Source organism: Notothenia coriiceps, unplaced genomic scaffold, assembly GCF_000735185.1.
Source record: "Notothenia coriiceps isolate Sejong01 unplaced genomic scaffold, NC01 NC01_scaffold00030214, whole genome shotgun sequence".
Taxonomy (NCBI): Eukaryota; Metazoa; Chordata; class Actinopteri; order Perciformes; family Nototheniidae; genus Notothenia; species Notothenia coriiceps.
In genome coordinates, this window is record NW_011362915.1 from 241,837 (window position 1) to 258,326 (window position 16,490).

General features: G+C 40.1%; 2 protein-coding genes across 2 annotated transcripts in view; one reads left to right on the forward strand and one right to left on the reverse strand.

Annotated features, from left to right (window-relative positions):
- The window catches only part of slc35e1 (solute carrier family 35 member E1), a 15,185-nt gene extending 8,379 nt beyond the window's left edge, over positions 1-6,806 (forward strand). Inside the window, exons 3-6 of the mRNA XM_010787251.1 lie at positions 1,100-1,237; positions 2,028-2,153; positions 2,252-2,497; positions 3,109-6,806. Coding sequence (XP_010785553.1) covers positions 1,100-1,237; positions 2,028-2,153; positions 2,252-2,497; positions 3,109-3,336 — 738 coding nt within the window. The 3' untranslated portion in view covers positions 3,337-6,806. The remainder of the gene's footprint in view (positions 1-1,099; positions 1,238-2,027; positions 2,154-2,251; positions 2,498-3,108) is intronic.
- A 1,312-nt stretch (positions 6,807-8,118) lies between these two features.
- Positions 8,119-11,109, reverse strand: LOC104959369 (prostaglandin E2 receptor EP4 subtype-like). Its single transcript, XM_010787252.1, has 2 exons — positions 10,137-11,109; positions 8,119-9,234 (listed from the first exon to the last, which is right to left on the reverse strand). Exons 1-2 carry the CDS (start codon positions 11,079-11,081, stop codon positions 8,902-8,904), a joined length of 1,278 nt encoding a protein of 425 aa, XP_010785554.1. The 5' UTR covers positions 11,082-11,109; the 3' UTR covers positions 8,119-8,901.
- Positions 11,110-16,490: the final 5,381 nt, after the last annotated feature.

The window sequence follows — 16,490 nt, forward strand, 5'->3', positions numbered from 1 at the left end:
ATATCCGGTCACAGAGATCTGCTATTTTAAAGTAAAGTCAACGGATATCAACCCTAATATAGTCTATATTAAGAACGAGAAAAGTCTTAACATATATCGTTTTTTGTAAACATGACAAATGTGCGAGGGTGATGACGTCAGAGCATCGTCCTATGTGCCAGGGCTTAGCCCCGGACAGCCCGACCCAATTTAACCCCTGGGTATTTGTGAGGGAGCTCCTATATGGCATTACCCCGCTGAAGGTCACCAAAGTTTAATATATTTCATAGTTCAAAGTTTGGTCAATTGTTTTGTTTATTGGTCAAATACTGGTTTCTAATGGTTTCTGAGGAGTTTTACTGGAATGAAAGAGCACAGAGTACAGAAGCAAAAAAGCAGCATACTGCATTAAACCTGATCTTGACAGAGAGTTCATGTGGAGAGGAGTCTTCAGTAGTCTTGTCTGTTTTATCTCTTGGGAACAATGCCTAAATCAAATACTACTTTCTAATGGTTTCTTTTTCGAATAAACCTTGCATTGGGTTGGTCACACAATTCATTCTCTTGTGCTTTGTTCTATCTGAATTATGATAAGGAGTTATCATAAACTGTTTAGTTGTGCTATCTTACAATCAATACTGTATATAGTTATAAATGTGAGGTAAAGTGTGTCGCCAATGTAACCGGTTAGAACTCAAAGTTGCGATGAGGTCTTTAAATGTATGGAAAGGGTCTTAAAAAAGGTCTTAAAAGGTAAAATTCCATTTGACTTCAGGATTCCTCCTTATACCCTGAGTCAAAAGAATGTCATACTTTGTCTGTCCCTATCTATTTCTCAAAGTTAAAGCTGATCACTTTCAATGTTTAATTTGCCAGTCCAAAACCCAAAGAAGCAGTTCACTGGGATACAAAACAGAGAAAAGCATATCATCTCCATGAAAGGGTCGGAAAAAAGCACGTATTTTGTTCATTTTTGCCTGAAAATTACTCGAGCGTGTAATCAATGATCAAAATGATCATTCTTACTAGTTTTAGTAGCATGTTTTGATGGCACTTTCTGTCCTGGATATAAACTGAATGTTGTTCCTCTGGGTTTCTGCTGACTCTGTTTCTATCGTAGGTGTATGTGTCGCTCATCCCCATCATCGGGGGGGTGCTGCTGGCCACGGCCACCGAGCTGTCCTTTGATCTTTCAGGACTCATCAGCGCTCTGGCTGCCACGCTCTGCTTCTCCCTGCAGAACATCTTCTCCAAAAAGGTAAATCATTGTCATGCAGGAGTGTGCCCCATGATGACTAAGATGTGGAAAGTGAAAAGTGATGCTTCTGGGTGCTTTGATGTGAAATGCCATGAACTGACATGTTTTAAGTTTGTTTGAGGGTTTTTTTGTATATAGAATGCGGTCAGAAAAGGGAAATGGTTCTGTGTTGAAAGGAGCAACTGCATTTCACAACTATTGTTCTTTTGACTATGTCCTTATGCGCCCTGTTGTTGTTGCCTTAAAGAAATAGTGTGTGTGTGATATTGCATGCAGGCCTCATGTTCAACCAAATGCTGGTAATTGGCAATATTACTATCACAAACATAAATAGACACAGCAAAGTCTACGTAGTGATTTGAAAATATTGCTGTTACTTAGTTCTGGGATTTTGGATTTCATGGTGGACACATAATAAAACTTAAGGTTGAAAAACAGGATGGAAAATGGAATATTGTCATCTCCTGGCTGACCTATTTTCATTGGAAATAATAAATGTTCTGGGTCTGGCTTCTCGTTTGGCACAAGTCTGGCTTATGGCAACAACTCTACAAACAAAGCGATTTACTTTTCAACACTATCGTAAATAATGTCCTGGTTAAAAATGTCTTAGCTGACTTTTATAAGGTTGCTGAATTAGTTTTTGTTCTAAAGCGATTGGTGTATTCAACTCTGTCATGTAACAATAAAGAACACAAAATATTGCATCACTATTGACTTGCATGGAGCAGTATGACTTTTATTTAGTTTACTTCCTCCTTGTCTAAATGTTTTCTTCCCCTTATTAAAGGTGTTGCGCGACACAAAGATCCATCACTTGAGGCTGCTCAACATCCTGGGCTTTAATGCCGTTTTCTTCATGCTGCCCACCTGGGTTCTGGTGGACCTCTCCGTGTTTCTCGTTAATGGAGACCTGGTGAGTAGCAGTAAAGGAACTTCTTTGTGAAAGTGGGTAGAGTTCAGCCGCTCGTTTTGGCTCCTCAACCTAACCTGAGCGTACTGCTTTCTTCGCAGGCCGACATCCAGGGATGGTCGGGGACCTTCTTCCTCCTCCTCATCAGCGGCTTCTGCAACTTCGCTCAGAACGTCATCGCCTTCAGCGTACTGAACATCGTCAGCCCGCTCAGCTACGCCGTCGCAAATGCCACCAAGAGGATTATGGTCATTAGCATCTCGCTGCTAATGCTGCGCAACCCGGTCACCAACACAAACGTCATGGGTATGATGGCGGCCATAGTTGGCGTCTTCCTCTACAACAAGGTGAGTCACACTGACTAATAGGAGGCAGTAAGAGCTAAATTAGAGGTTCCTTTTCATTTTAGAACCCCTAAAGAGCCATCCAGTGTTTGTGATTTGCATACAGTATGACAAGAGGTGCCCTTGAGCGAGACCCCCACACTGCTCCCCCAAAGCTGAAAATAAAAAAGCTGCTAGATACTCATAATACTAAGATGTGTTAAATGCAGTGTGGGCATTTCCCTGTGTGTGCAGTGCTGAGTACATGTGTGACATTTAGAGTTGTTTGATTTTGAATCCTCCATTTCCATCCTACAATTATTTTCTGAACCTTATCTTGTGGTTTGCATAATTATACATTCTTTTCCATAGCATCCACCCCCAACTATGTGCTCTATAGATTATCTATGTATAGGCTTTGCTTTTGCTTTACAGTTCTTCTTTTCTCAACTGCCAATATTTCTGTCACTCTCCAGCCTACTTGTGGCTGTTTGGCTACAGACTTAAAGTAAATACTTATGTTAAGACTCTCTGTATTTATCCTCTGTGAGAAACATTTTTCCCACCAGAGCTATGTAGGATCCGTAGGCATACAGCCAGTCATTTTAAAATCTGCCCTTCTCCCCTGCCAACAGGCCAAGTATGACGCCAACAAGGAGAAGAAGCTGCTGCCAAGCTCCAAGCAGGACCTGGTTTCCTTCGACAACCCGGTGCTGGAGAAGCTCCAGGCCAACGGGTCAGTGCCTTTCTCCCACGGCCTGGATCAGCAGCACAGCAGGAACAACGTGCTGACCGACCACTTCCAGTACAGCCGGCAGGCCTACACGACAAACCACAGCAACAGCCACCAGTACGTCGTGTGAGGGAGGGGTTTGCCCTCGCTCTGCACGGCCGTTATAGACTTTGCTGTGTGGCCGCCGCCTCTCTGCAGCGGCACACAGCTCCAAACACCAGACTGAAGGCAAGTGCTGTTTGTTGTGGACGGGAGGAAAGAGAGGGCCAGTGACGCGCTCCGCCCCGTCTAAACTTCACTTTCTGACAGCTTTGCCGTATGTCATTGTTTATTTATTAGTTTGGTACTGACTGTATTAGATGGTCTGAGAGGAAACAAAACGTAGCCATGTTATCACAGAAATATAAAACAGCAGGTGGACACGTAAAAAAAGGAGGATGAATGGTTTGCACCGTGCCGTCTGGAAATGTATGAGTCAGCCATAATCTCTTGTCGGTTATTTTTGTTCACTTTCAGAGGATAGGATGTTAATTTGGACGCTAAATCACACCAAAACAAGAATCATGTTACATTTTGTAACAGAGTAGTCTCAGTGGAAGGCCTAGCGTTTTGGTTTCTTCTTTAGGCACCTGTAATGATGTTTGAATTGTTTGCCACTCTTCAAAAAGCTCAAGGCAGATGGGACTTTTTTGTAGACAATGGAGGAATTTAAGTAACTGTCACCTGATGCTAAGATAATCAGGTCTCTCCCTCTCACTGGGCATTCTGTTGTATGGGGTTCAAACTTGGGATTCATTTGAATCACTTTGGAGATCCACTGATTTATCTAGTATCTCCATGAGGTACACATTTCAATTAGTCCAATACTTCTTTATGACTAACTTTCTACAAAACTAATGGCAATTCCCATCAGCCTCAGCTCTACTTTGTTTAGTGCTAAAGTTAGCAAACTAGCATGCTATACTAACATGGTAAACATTAAACCTGATATCAGCGTCTAAGCAGCATCGTCATTTGTGAGCATGTTAGCATGGTAAAGCTAGCATTTAGACTGCACTTTTCAACGTGGTATAACATTACATGTGCCTGATGAAGAAAAATGGCCACATTTCGAAATAAATGTATAAAATATCCATATCCGTTGATTTTGTCTGCAAAGAAACGATGCAGTTTATATTGTTGCACTTGGGAGATGGTTACATTCAGTCACACTTGTTGTCAGCCAGTGTTTTTAAAAGCAGGAACCTTTAAACACACAAAGCGTCTTTTAACTAAGATAACATTTCGGAGTGAGACCTGCTCTGTCTCGGAGCGGTCCATGACCTCCCACACATCTGTCCTTTCCCCCAAGAAACCAATAAGTCCACCATTTGTTGTTATGCAGCATACATGTGAAAAGCTCAAATTGGGTTTACCAGAACAAAGTATCATTTTAGTCTCATCATGTAAACTGTCATTTTATTATTATTTCCTTATTTTGCTTTTATAGTTTGTAGGAGAATCGATTTACAACAGTGCATTGTTTAACTGATCATTGGTATTTATTCATTGATTGAGTGATATCTGTCTCTGGTGCCACTTCATTGTTTTCAGTCTGAACCAAAGCTGCTTTGTCACGTTGAGAGGCCGGGTTTGAGTTTGCACATCATTTGAATGCATTACGCAGATAGTTTCTGTCTGTCCTGGGGTTTTTAATCTGAAGTGTATTTGCAACAATAGCATCCATGGTCAGTGTGCAGCTTCAAAATGAGACATGCATGAAATCACAGGTTTGGGACTTTTTTTTAAATTAAAGACTCTATTGTAATGTCCTGGTGGACAAGAGATGTGATTTTCATTATTGATTACAATATCTGAAAAACTTTCACCCTAGTTATCATTTATTAATGAAAAGCCTTATTTAATTGAGTTAGCATGGGTCACATGCCTTTCCTGTGCAGGATCTCTGGTGCACACTAAGCAACTCACTGCAGCAATATTAGGTTTTATATATATATTATTTTTTTGTGATCTCGGCATCGAATTCTTGTCATTTCATAAAGGTAGCATTTATATACCGGGATGTTTTTGTTTTCACTTCAAGTCATTTAACTTCAAAACGTTAAACCAATATGTCTATATTTAGATGTATTTAAATGACTTTGTAATATCTATTTGTTGCTCTTGAAACCGAAAGGGCAGAGAATTAAAACCCGTCTCTGCAGCTTTACGACTGTTTGGTTTTACAGCCGCACATATCTCATATAGTTAAATGTAAACGCTCTTTTTATCTCGCTGAAAGCAGCCCTTTGAAACACTTGATAAACCTCCTCTATGCTACCTTCCCTACACAAAACACTGAGTTTACTACAGACCAGAGTCAGGTATTTAACGACTAAAATACCCTCTTTATGGCATGATTCTGTGAAGACCCAAAGACAAGTGGATATTATTTGCAACATCTTCATAGTTACTAGCAGTAACTTGAAGAAGCAAATGTCTGGAAATACTTCTTTATGTGGAGCTGTCAAGAAAGTTTCACAAGCAATCATGACCCCAACTCTAAATCACATAATACTTACGGAACTTTTTTCAAACAGATTTGTTCTTGAATATTTTGGATCCTTTAACTTAGAAGAGCTGATAATTGTATCACGTTCAAAACTATTTTTCTAAATATCAAAATGAGAAATGTTATCCATCAGAAATTATCTTTGGAAAAACCATTGGTCCTTAAGTGACATATCTCAACATGAAAGCCTTCTCTTTGTTAAAAAGAAGCGCACTTCAGATGCATCAGGTTGGTGCAATAAATCAGGTGAACTAACATTTCTTACCCCTTCATGATTAGATAAACGTATGGAGATCAGTCAAAACGCTGTCATTCAGCTGCGAGGAGAGAGTAAAGACTAACACACTCTGAACTTATCAACAGCGTATAAATGTGACTACATGTTAAACAGCTGTGTGACGTCGACAGATAACACCCAAACTACTCAACATGGAAACAACACTTTTCGTAGTTAAAGAATGTAATGTGCACATGCAACCTGCAGACAGGAATAACGGTCATACTGTCTTTATTTTTTCAAAAACTTTGTGTCATTGTATTTTGCTGGAGCAAATGTTTTTAATGTCTTTTGGATTTCTTTTTTTTCCTCTTCATGTTGCCAAAAGCAGTTAGCAATAAATGTTATGATGCTGATGCACCGCAAAATGGGCAAGATGTAAAAATGCATAAACTACAACCTGTAGGACACATGTTTTATGAATTTATCCACAAATTTGTTTTCAGTGTCCTGCCGGCTGTTTGTTTCTGAGCTAACTGGGAGAAAAAAGTTTTATTTGGATGTTGGCTCTCACCTGTAAAGATAATAACTGGGATGTAAATGTTAATGAGTGGAGAAATGGGAGTTTACTTTGTAAAACTTGTATGATTATTATTTCTGTGCATCTCGAGGCATACTTTTTACTTAACCGCTGTTAATAGGTTTTTATTTATGGTGTAAAGGTACAAAAACATTGAACAGAGGTGCAGCTGTGCACCTTCTTGTCTGCTTCTGTTTAGTAAATGCTATTTTTAAATGTTTGGGGGGAATAAATACATTGCGGAATATTGAACATTTTGGTTGTCTTCATTAATCTAGAAGTGTATATGGAGCTTTTTAGAAAGAAGTGTAAATGTGACAGCTGTAGGGCTCTTTCCAGCCACACTTGAAAGATAGTTTTACGTATCGCACTGGCATCAGAGTATGTGTGTAAATTACCGAGGGCATAATGTGTGTGTTAAATGTGTTACCTGTATGCTCTTGCTACAGGCACCACACAGACAGAGGCAAAACCAGAGGTAAGATGGATGATAGACTTGGTACTGTATATTCATCACATTCTTAGAGACCTGACTTGATTCCTGTTTTGGGAGTTTTTCTTCCCCCTAGTGGCCAAAAATCAGTAAATGCAAGCATCGATTTCTCGTTAGAGCAGTGAAGCGTGTCAAAATGAATATGATCTCTTCTTCAATCTCCGCAAAGGATGTCGTGCATACTTGACCCCGACTGATGTGTCATTCATCCTGAGTAAATCATACATCACCTTTAATCAAGAGATACTGTCAGTGCATGTCTTTTTTCAGCAACACCCTGCAAAGAAATCCTGCAGATAGAGTTCAGCCACCGTCCCGCTCTTCTATGAACCTCAACCGGACTCTTCCTGGTCTATGACATGCAAAGGTGAGCTCACTAGCAATTTGGTCTAAGTCTAATGATGGGTGACCAAAAACTAGGCCAACTGAAGCCGTGTGACCAAGTGTTCACAAACATGCTGTGTTTTTGTTTTTCCAACAGAAGCAGGATCTGACCGGAAAAACTGATGCTGGCAAAGGTAGGGTTGAATCTTTTCATGTGTACTAGTTGGCATCGTCAGGACCACTGTGGGTGAGTTTAAATACAATTTTTAAAGGTTGAATATAATACTGAAGCCCTGACTTTGTTCAGCTGCTCAGAGCAAATGAGTCTGCCCCAAGGGAAGAGTGTAGTGTCCCTAAATGAGGCTCTACCTTTGCATAATCTGCCGCTTCTTTTTTAGCCAATATTAAAAAGTATAAGCTTCCTACCTGCACAAATGTTTACACTTATTCAAGCTCATTTTAGGCAAATATTGTGAGCATAGATGTTGCGTTTAGGCTTGCTGTTTAGTAATGTGGAATCATGTACAGGTGTGTTTTGAAATCAATGGATTTTGTACACGGACCCTATACATTTAATAAACTAAACCAAGGTCAAAGGTGGTCAGCACTAAATTAGTCAACAGAAATATGAGTTTCAATCAAAACTGAAACAGTCAAACAGAGACAAAAGACAACAAGGCTCAAGATAGGAACTTTAATACAAACATGAATCAACAGCATTTAATCAATGCCTTATCATTTGTGTAATCCGTACTCCTCCAGGGACGTGGCTGTAACTGGGGTTTTGTAGGAGGTAAAATCCTACAAGACACATCTCAGAGAAATACTTGTGCTGCGTCTCAATCAGAGTCTTTTAATATCTCCATGTTATTTCTGTTATAAGAGTGTCATTTGAACACTGGCTCCAGATGAAACAAGTGTTGTACCATCTCTGTAGCGTCCAACTGGATAATTCCCATGAACTGACTGATCTGTGGGGGGGAGGAGCTGATGATGACGTGACGAGGGACTGACAGAGGACAAGGAACTTCACATTGACCTGATTGAAGGATTTCTGAGCACTGATTTTGTTTTTATAAGAAAAATGTTTTGGAGCTTCTTGAATGTGAATATTTTCTGGTTTTAATACTACTCGGTAAAATGAATATCATTGACTTGTGGACAGATCATTTGAGGATGTCATCTTGGGCTTAAGGCAAGACTGATCAACATTTTCTGACTTTTTATAGACCAAATGACTAGAGATAGATTTGAGCTGCATCCCTAGTTTTTTAATAACATCCAACATAGTGTTTCTTCATAAGTCCTGTGTCACAGCAGTAGATGCCTACATAGATGTAGAGCAGAAGTCATGTTTTATTTAATAAATAATCCTACAGGAGCTCCGATGGTCCGGTCTCGGGCCGGCAGAGACGTCTCAGTGTGTCCATCCCAAAGACAACAGCTCTGAGACAAAGCCCTGCGTCAAGGTGCTTGCGGCCTGTGCAAGCAGCAAACATTCACAGAAGTCACACACATTTTCTGTCTGTGTTAAGTCTGACGGGGACTCTCTGTGTCGTACGAAGTGAATTTGGCAGTGGCGGGCAGCTGAGTCATGATGTTTGCGTTGCACATCAGCTGTGTGATCACATGACTGTCCCTCACGATTACAGGATAAAAAAGAGTCGCTTGTGATGTAGGGGATGAAGTACTGCGAGTGCTGCTGCCTTGTCTGGATAACTTGAGTAACTTCCTAAACAGAGACCTCCTGAGGAGGATGTAGATCCAGGGGTCGAGGATGGGGTTTACAGCTGCTATCCTGATGGCTGCCAGGTCAGCGTTAGGGTAATTTTTCAAAATGAAGCAGTTGGCAAACACACGGACCTGAAAGAGAAAAACAGGTTATGGCTCATATCTTCAAATGTTTTATTTAAACATGCTGTAATGGCAGCAAATATTAACAGGAATGTTTCCTTTCAGTATACTTTTCACGTTTCCCAATAAAAATCAAGGTTATCATTTCATAGTTTCTCATGAAAAGTGATTACTCTGAAAATATGAATAGCGCATGATACGACATCACCTTGTTTCCAACCTGTTTTAGTGCTCTTAAAACTGTGACCCCTTGTTTGAGGTTCATAATGTCTATTCATTATATGCAGTTAAAAATGTTTTCATTTCCCCTAAACTGTTTCATTAAAATAGTATTTAGAAAGTTGTAAAACATGTAATCTTACATAATATGATGAATCAGATTAATCTATTCGGAATACAAACATAAAATTACCTCCACCTCCTCAGGTAAAATTCCTATAGTTATACTTTATTAGTTATAGTCAAAATAACTGTATACTATTAATGTATCCATCAATTTAATGTTGCTGTAAAGCTGAAGCTCATGTTAACACTTATGCTGCACTATAGTTTATTAATTTACCCCCGGGGATCAATAAAGTCTCATCTTAATTATTAATATTAAACCAGAATATATTAGTCATTTATTAGATTTTGTATTATTATTCAAAATGTATGATCACATTTAGCAAAAATATGTAATGTGCTTGAACAATATGCCTCTGAATTGTTGTAGAGTAACATATAAAGTATAGAAAAACATAAAAATATATGTATAAAGTATAACAACGTTGACCAACATTTCAGATTGCTTGAGTAAAATAGTTACTTAAAATCCTTCTAATTAAGGTTTGCTGCTCCGTAGGCAAAGGTAAGTGCATGCAACATTATAAACCAAACTGCCTTTATAAACCCAAGTCAGGGGGACTCACCACCAGAGGGGCTGAACAGGCCAGCACCACGGCGGAGGTCATCACCAGCACTGCCATCATCTGGGTCTCTGCAGCCGAGGACAGAGCCCTCCACCTGTCCCGGACGCTGGCTCTGGTGACGGGCCGCTGCACGGTCCTCTGGCGCATCAGCAGCAGCGCTCCGCACACCGCCAGGTTCAGCAGGATGGTGCCCAGGATGAGCAGCAGGCTGACGGAGCCGTACAGCACAGTATAGGCAGCGGCCACAGGCTCCTCTGTCCCCCAGTCGATGAAGCACCAGGTGCCGGACGGCTGCAGCTCGCTTTTCGACATGCCCATCATCGGGAGGCAGCAGAAGAAGATGTTACTGATATAAATGAAGAACAGGAACTTTTGCGCAAAGCGCCGGTCCACCCCCCACCGCTGGTAGGTGTACGGGCAGCATATGGACATGTACCGCTCCGCTGCCATGGTGCATATGATGCTCAGCCCTGTCAAACCGAAAAACAGCAACAAAAAGGAGTGAAACTCGCACACATGCTGCACCGTGAGCACTGTCTTGTCCATGTAGTTGGCTATGGTGAGCGGACTGGCCAGGCACGTGCCCAGCAGGTCGGTCACCGCCAGGCCGCACACCAGCGTGTAGAAAGCTGAAGATTTCCTCTCCTGTCGAGATACTGACAGGACGATTATTGCAATAATATTCCCAATGGCACCTCCAACAAACATAAAAATCGGTAAAGCGATTGCTTTTTCAAACGTGGACGCTTGGGAATGCTGCACCAGCGTCTCGTTCATGGAAACAGATCCGTGCGTAATGTTCAGGCTCTCCATCGCCAAAAACAACCTGGTGTTACTTAGCGATATTTGCCTCGGTCTGTAGAGGATTTGGGAATGCATTTCCTTTTGAACCTCCTGTAACAGAAGATAAGGGGTGAGTAGGGGTACTTTTTCTGGCAGTCTCATCCGCTCAGCTTTCCAGTAATCCAGATTCAATTAGCCAGGGGTCGTTGCGCACAGCTGGGAGCTGAGAGGTGGGCTGTCTCTATTATACTGCAACACTCAGCAGACTCCGCTCTGTCTCATATGCAGAGGTTGGCGTCATCACAGCCCTGCGTAAGAGTTGTGGCTGCCTATCAGGAGGTCAACTTCACTGAAGAGCCAGAAGAGGCTTCAGGAGACCTTTCTGACCCATTTAGACATGAGTCATATTTGGATGTAGAAACTATATAATGCAATATTTTTAATCAACTTGTATAAGAAAGCTTTGATGGTAACTCATGAGATAATAAGACTTTTTTAAAGCAGTTTAGTTAACTTTGGGTTTTCACTGTTATGTTGATCATTTATAACTCGAAGGGCCAGTACAGTCAAATTACAGTAAAACATATATATATGTGTGTGTGTATCCACAGAGAAAGTGTGGGTTTTATATATTCCTTGAAGCGATAACTTGCAGGTGTGAGGCAGATAGACCCCTGTTACCAAAAAAGATGGATGCTCATATTTCCTGTGAAGTATTTACTAAACAGTGTTTGTGAGACGTGGGACATTGGAAAAATATTAACAAGTTTGGCACTCACTCCCCAAATACTGTAATAAAACTGCAGCTGCAGCTATACAACTTCCAAACATACAGATCTTCAGCAGCTAAGCGATCTGAAATCTCAAAAATCTCAAAGAATATTTAAAACAGGTGGAAAAGCGATTTGCCCAAATGTTTCGTATCAGGGATGACGCTACAAAAAGACCTAATTAAACACATGAATATATATGGTTGGAAGAAGGTGTTCCAGCTTTGTCCCAAACAGAGATGACTGTAAATGGTTGTGAGGAAAACACAAGGCTGATGGACACCTCGAGCACACACGGGACGTCAGTGCACTTAGCCTGCTCTGACTCTGCCGCCATGGCACATTCATTACAACGTGACTTGTGTTTACACTGAGGAGCAGCAGCGAGGGTCTCTGTCTGCAGCCGGCCTTAAAAGACAAAGCACAACACCTCTCTGAGAAGTGAACCACCGCTGCTCCTCTCTGCTGCAGACAAAGGGGAGCTGGCAGATTCTAAAAACAACAAAGCACTTAAATGATGCCAAAGCTGGAAACTCCAACAGCGGCTGGAATGTCCTTCAGTGAATCACGGGACGCACCAGCACGGTTTACAGTTATCCTTGATGTCGTAAAAGGTAATTCATTTATTGCTAATGCCATTTAAATGAATTATCTCTGTCTGTGGTCTCTGCAGTGGGCATAGAGCTATAAAAAGTGTACAGAGTTTTTAGTGTGACTAAGCTGCACAACAGAACATGTTGCACTAAATCCTTAAAAGGTAACTATACCGGATTCATATATGTCTGTAAAGTTACCTCTAAACTCATCTTTAAACATGATGCAGCCCTTGAAATTACATTAAAAAGTCTTTCCCCCACTACTCAATAGTAGTATTCACATACTCAAGACAGAAAATGCATAAACATTGATAATATTTTTATTTGATCACACATTGGCTGGGTTAAAAAAGGCATAGTTGTATACTAATCACACCAAGTATGACGTTGAATTGAGTGTTAAGTGTACTTTAACTGCTAAGTATGTAGGATGCATGAAAGAAATCCCCGGGTGTACAGTGGCAAAAATATTTGAGTATGAAGCATGAGGTCACACAAGCCTAACACAATCAATGCACCTGTCCTGTTCAATGCCGGATTCTGAAACACCCAGTTAAAATAATTAAGAGTTATAGTGAATTGTAAAACTCATTTTAAATCATTGTTTTATTTTGGCTTTACATAATTCTAGAAAACATTCAATTAAGTAGAAGAGACTAGGTTGATTTACACTTCAATAATAAATTGGACCAGTAACCCTGTGATTGATGTGATGTGTTGCATTGTCTGAGTTAACTGTGTGAACCGTCTGCTGGCAAGGCAAGTTTATTTATATAGCACTTTTCAACACAAGGCAATTCAAGGTGCTTTACAAAAAATGAAAGACATTAAGAAAATGGCATTTAAAATCAGTCATTAAAAATAAAAGATAATAAAAGAAACATTAAAAGAAAAAATACATGGATAAAAGTTACAGTGCAGTCTAAGATATGAATAGTTCAATTAAAAGCAGCGACAAAAAGAAAAGTCTTCAGCCTGGCTTTAAAAGTAGTAAGAGGTTTCTGGGAGTTTGTTCCAGATATTTGGAGCATAATAACTGAACGCTGCTTTACCATGTTTAGTTCTGACTCTGGGGACAGAAAGCTGACCCGTCCCTGAAGACCTGAGAGATCTGGATGGTAATATTTTAGCAGGAGGTCAGAAATGTATTTTGGGCCTAAACCATTCAGTGCTTTATAAACAGCAGCAGTATTTCTGAAATCTATTCTTTGACACACAGGAAGCCAGTGTAAAGACTTCAGAACAGGAGCGATGTGATCCACTCTCTTAGTGTTAGTGAGGACTCGAGCAGCGGCGTTCTGAATCAGCTGCAGCTTTCTAATACATGTTTTAGTGAGACCTGTGAAGACACCATTACAGTAGTCCAGTCTACTGAAGACAAAAGCATGGACAAGTTTTTCCAAATCCTGCTGTGACATTAGTCTTTTAATCCTAGATATGTTCTTTAGGTGATAGTAGGCTGATTTAGTAACTGTTTTAATGTGGTGTGGTACACTCAATTGTTAATATAGTATGCAGTGTAGTTGTTAGTATTTCATTTTGAATAGTAGTTCTTTACAGAAATCTCAAACCTTCCCTTGCGGGCTGTTGCAGCAAGTTAGTATTGAGGTAATGGTGCAATATGATACGTCTGTTATTCCACAAGCTACTGTCAAAGGCATTATGTGTAAAAGGATTTCAGGAATTAGAGAAAGGAAGAAAACTGGACTCTGCTCATTCCTGGAAGTGAGTCAAGACGATCTCTTGGGTTTACATTTGTTTGTTTAGAGAATCCAAGGTTAAGTTGGTGGGTCAGTCTGGAGTTACATAACAAGAAGAAAGAACTTGACCATAGTTGGATCAGCAGCATATCGAGGAGATCTTACAGTCAAGACATTACTGACACTAAAAGAGGTCAATTAAACATCCCAAGAAATGGGATGAAGTTTGTGGTTTAAGTTGGGTGAAAAACACAAAGACTGGTTGCCAACAGAGATGGCTGGGAATGGTAGCCTAGAGCAGACAAATCTGCTTAAGCATCCTGTATGATGCTGAATCGACCCTTAAAACTCTGGATTTTAACCATATGACTGCAGCAGGTGGTGGATTCATCTTTATCCAACTTGAAAGTGTTGACGGTAGAGAGTACAGTTTCAATTTGAAGTTTGCTATAGCTCGGTAATACGGATCCTGGCTCTTAGATATTATTAGATATATATATTTTATAATTACATTTTGCCAACTAATTTAATCTTTGCCTGGATTTTGTTCCCAGGCAAAATGTTGTTGATTGGATGAGGTCCTATGTTAGCTACAGGAGGGGGTCGGGGTGGATGGTGGGCGTTGAAAGGATTTGCATCAAAAGTCATGTCTGTTGTTAAGGCAACAAAAGCACCGGATGCCCTTGTATGTAGTGCAGTTTCCCTCACAGAGTATATACTTTTGCATGACGTATGCATACACTTGGGTCATACTCTTCATCATAACATTACTCCTTAAACTTTGACTCAAAGTAGACAGGACAGCATGCTGGCTTGCATCCTGCAAAATGTGACCGGATGCAGTGCTTTTGTCATACTTCATTTGACATACTATGTATTTAGAGATGCAAAATCTTTCCCATGCGTTAGAAAGGGTATGGTAGTATGTTGGGAACGAACTGACTGTCTCTTGCTCCAATAAGGAATCCTGTATGTCACATCCCTGCATTTACAGGAAGAGAAGTGACGCAGTTTATGGATAAGATATCGAAGCACTGTAATCCCTGGCTGGTAATCCATCCAGCTCAATGGACTGACTTTAATAATATTTGGCCTGAAGAAGAAAACAATGGGGCTCTCGACGATCAGCTGGAGTTCAATTTCACATGTCTCAGCATGGCTGCTGTCAAAAATGTTATTAGTATTTTATATACAGTATTTAGGATTACATCTGTAGTTTTACATGCTGGATTATAGCATGCTGATGTTTAACCGGTGTCATTTTTTACAATGGATGTCACCAGTTTAATAAAGATTTTTTCCATGCCAAAATGTCCAAATGAGCAAGAGTTTATTCAGCCTAGACCAAAGTGTTGGACAAACTGGTGGGAAAACGCTGCCCTCTGGAGAGTCAACCAGTTAAAGAAAACAAGTATGAAATATAAATATATGTGTACATGTTGGTCATGTTGAATCATTGTGTTATGTAAACTTTAGAAGTTTTGAGTCGTTGCACTCTCAAAGAGAAACATTTTAGTTAATTTCACTATACTTACCAGATTATTTTGAATTTGATGAAAGCATTATAACATTTGAGAGGACACTGTGTCCTCTTTGCTATGTTTACGTTTGCTCCTGTAGTGTGAATGGAAACTGTTCATAAAGTTAAATAAACACTTCTACTGTGTGTGTAAATGGTATCCAGGAGTTTAATAACGGTACAAGGCAGATATTGGCTCTTTAATTTGATTCAGGCCAGAGAAAAACAAGCTGATGTGTTTCACTGTCTTGAACCTAAATTCAAAAAAAGGTATTGATCATTTGAATGGGGGCACACATTTTTTATTGCGTTTTTTTAACACAATATTGATGCCACTGCATATCTTATTAAAACACCTTAGTATTTAAGACTTAAAACAATTGCACGTTTTACTGTATTTGTTGGTCACTACATTTGCCTTCCATAGTTACCGTCAGTGCTACATTCTCCAGGTTTGAAGTTGTGTCTCGATGCGATCAAACAGTATTGATTTATCCTGATCTACAGCTCATTTTCTGGCAGATCCTGCTGTTCTATCTCACTTGGAGAGATAAAGAAGTGATGATCGGAGGACATGACAACAATTGTATTGGTTCTTGCAGCCGACAACAAAACAATTTGCGTGTTCCACATGTTTGCTTTACCATTTATGACACAGCAAGGTAGTTTCCTGATGGTTCCCCATGGGGTTAGTTTGTTTGTACTACAGAAAAAGAATTCTGATAAAAACCAAACCACATGACTATGAATAAATCGACAGAAGCAGTGTGTTGTTTAGTTTGAACATTAAGAACATTTTTGGGGATTATCCGGAGAGGTGTTTCCCCTTCCAAAGGCCACAGCGTTTCAACAACACACAAAGGAACATGTCATCTTTTAGATTAAGTATGACGAAATGTTGATTCTCAAAACTGGGATTTAGAAGGTTATCTGAAGGTGTCGAAAACACCTGACCGCATTATTCAGATCAACTGAGTGGAACTTGT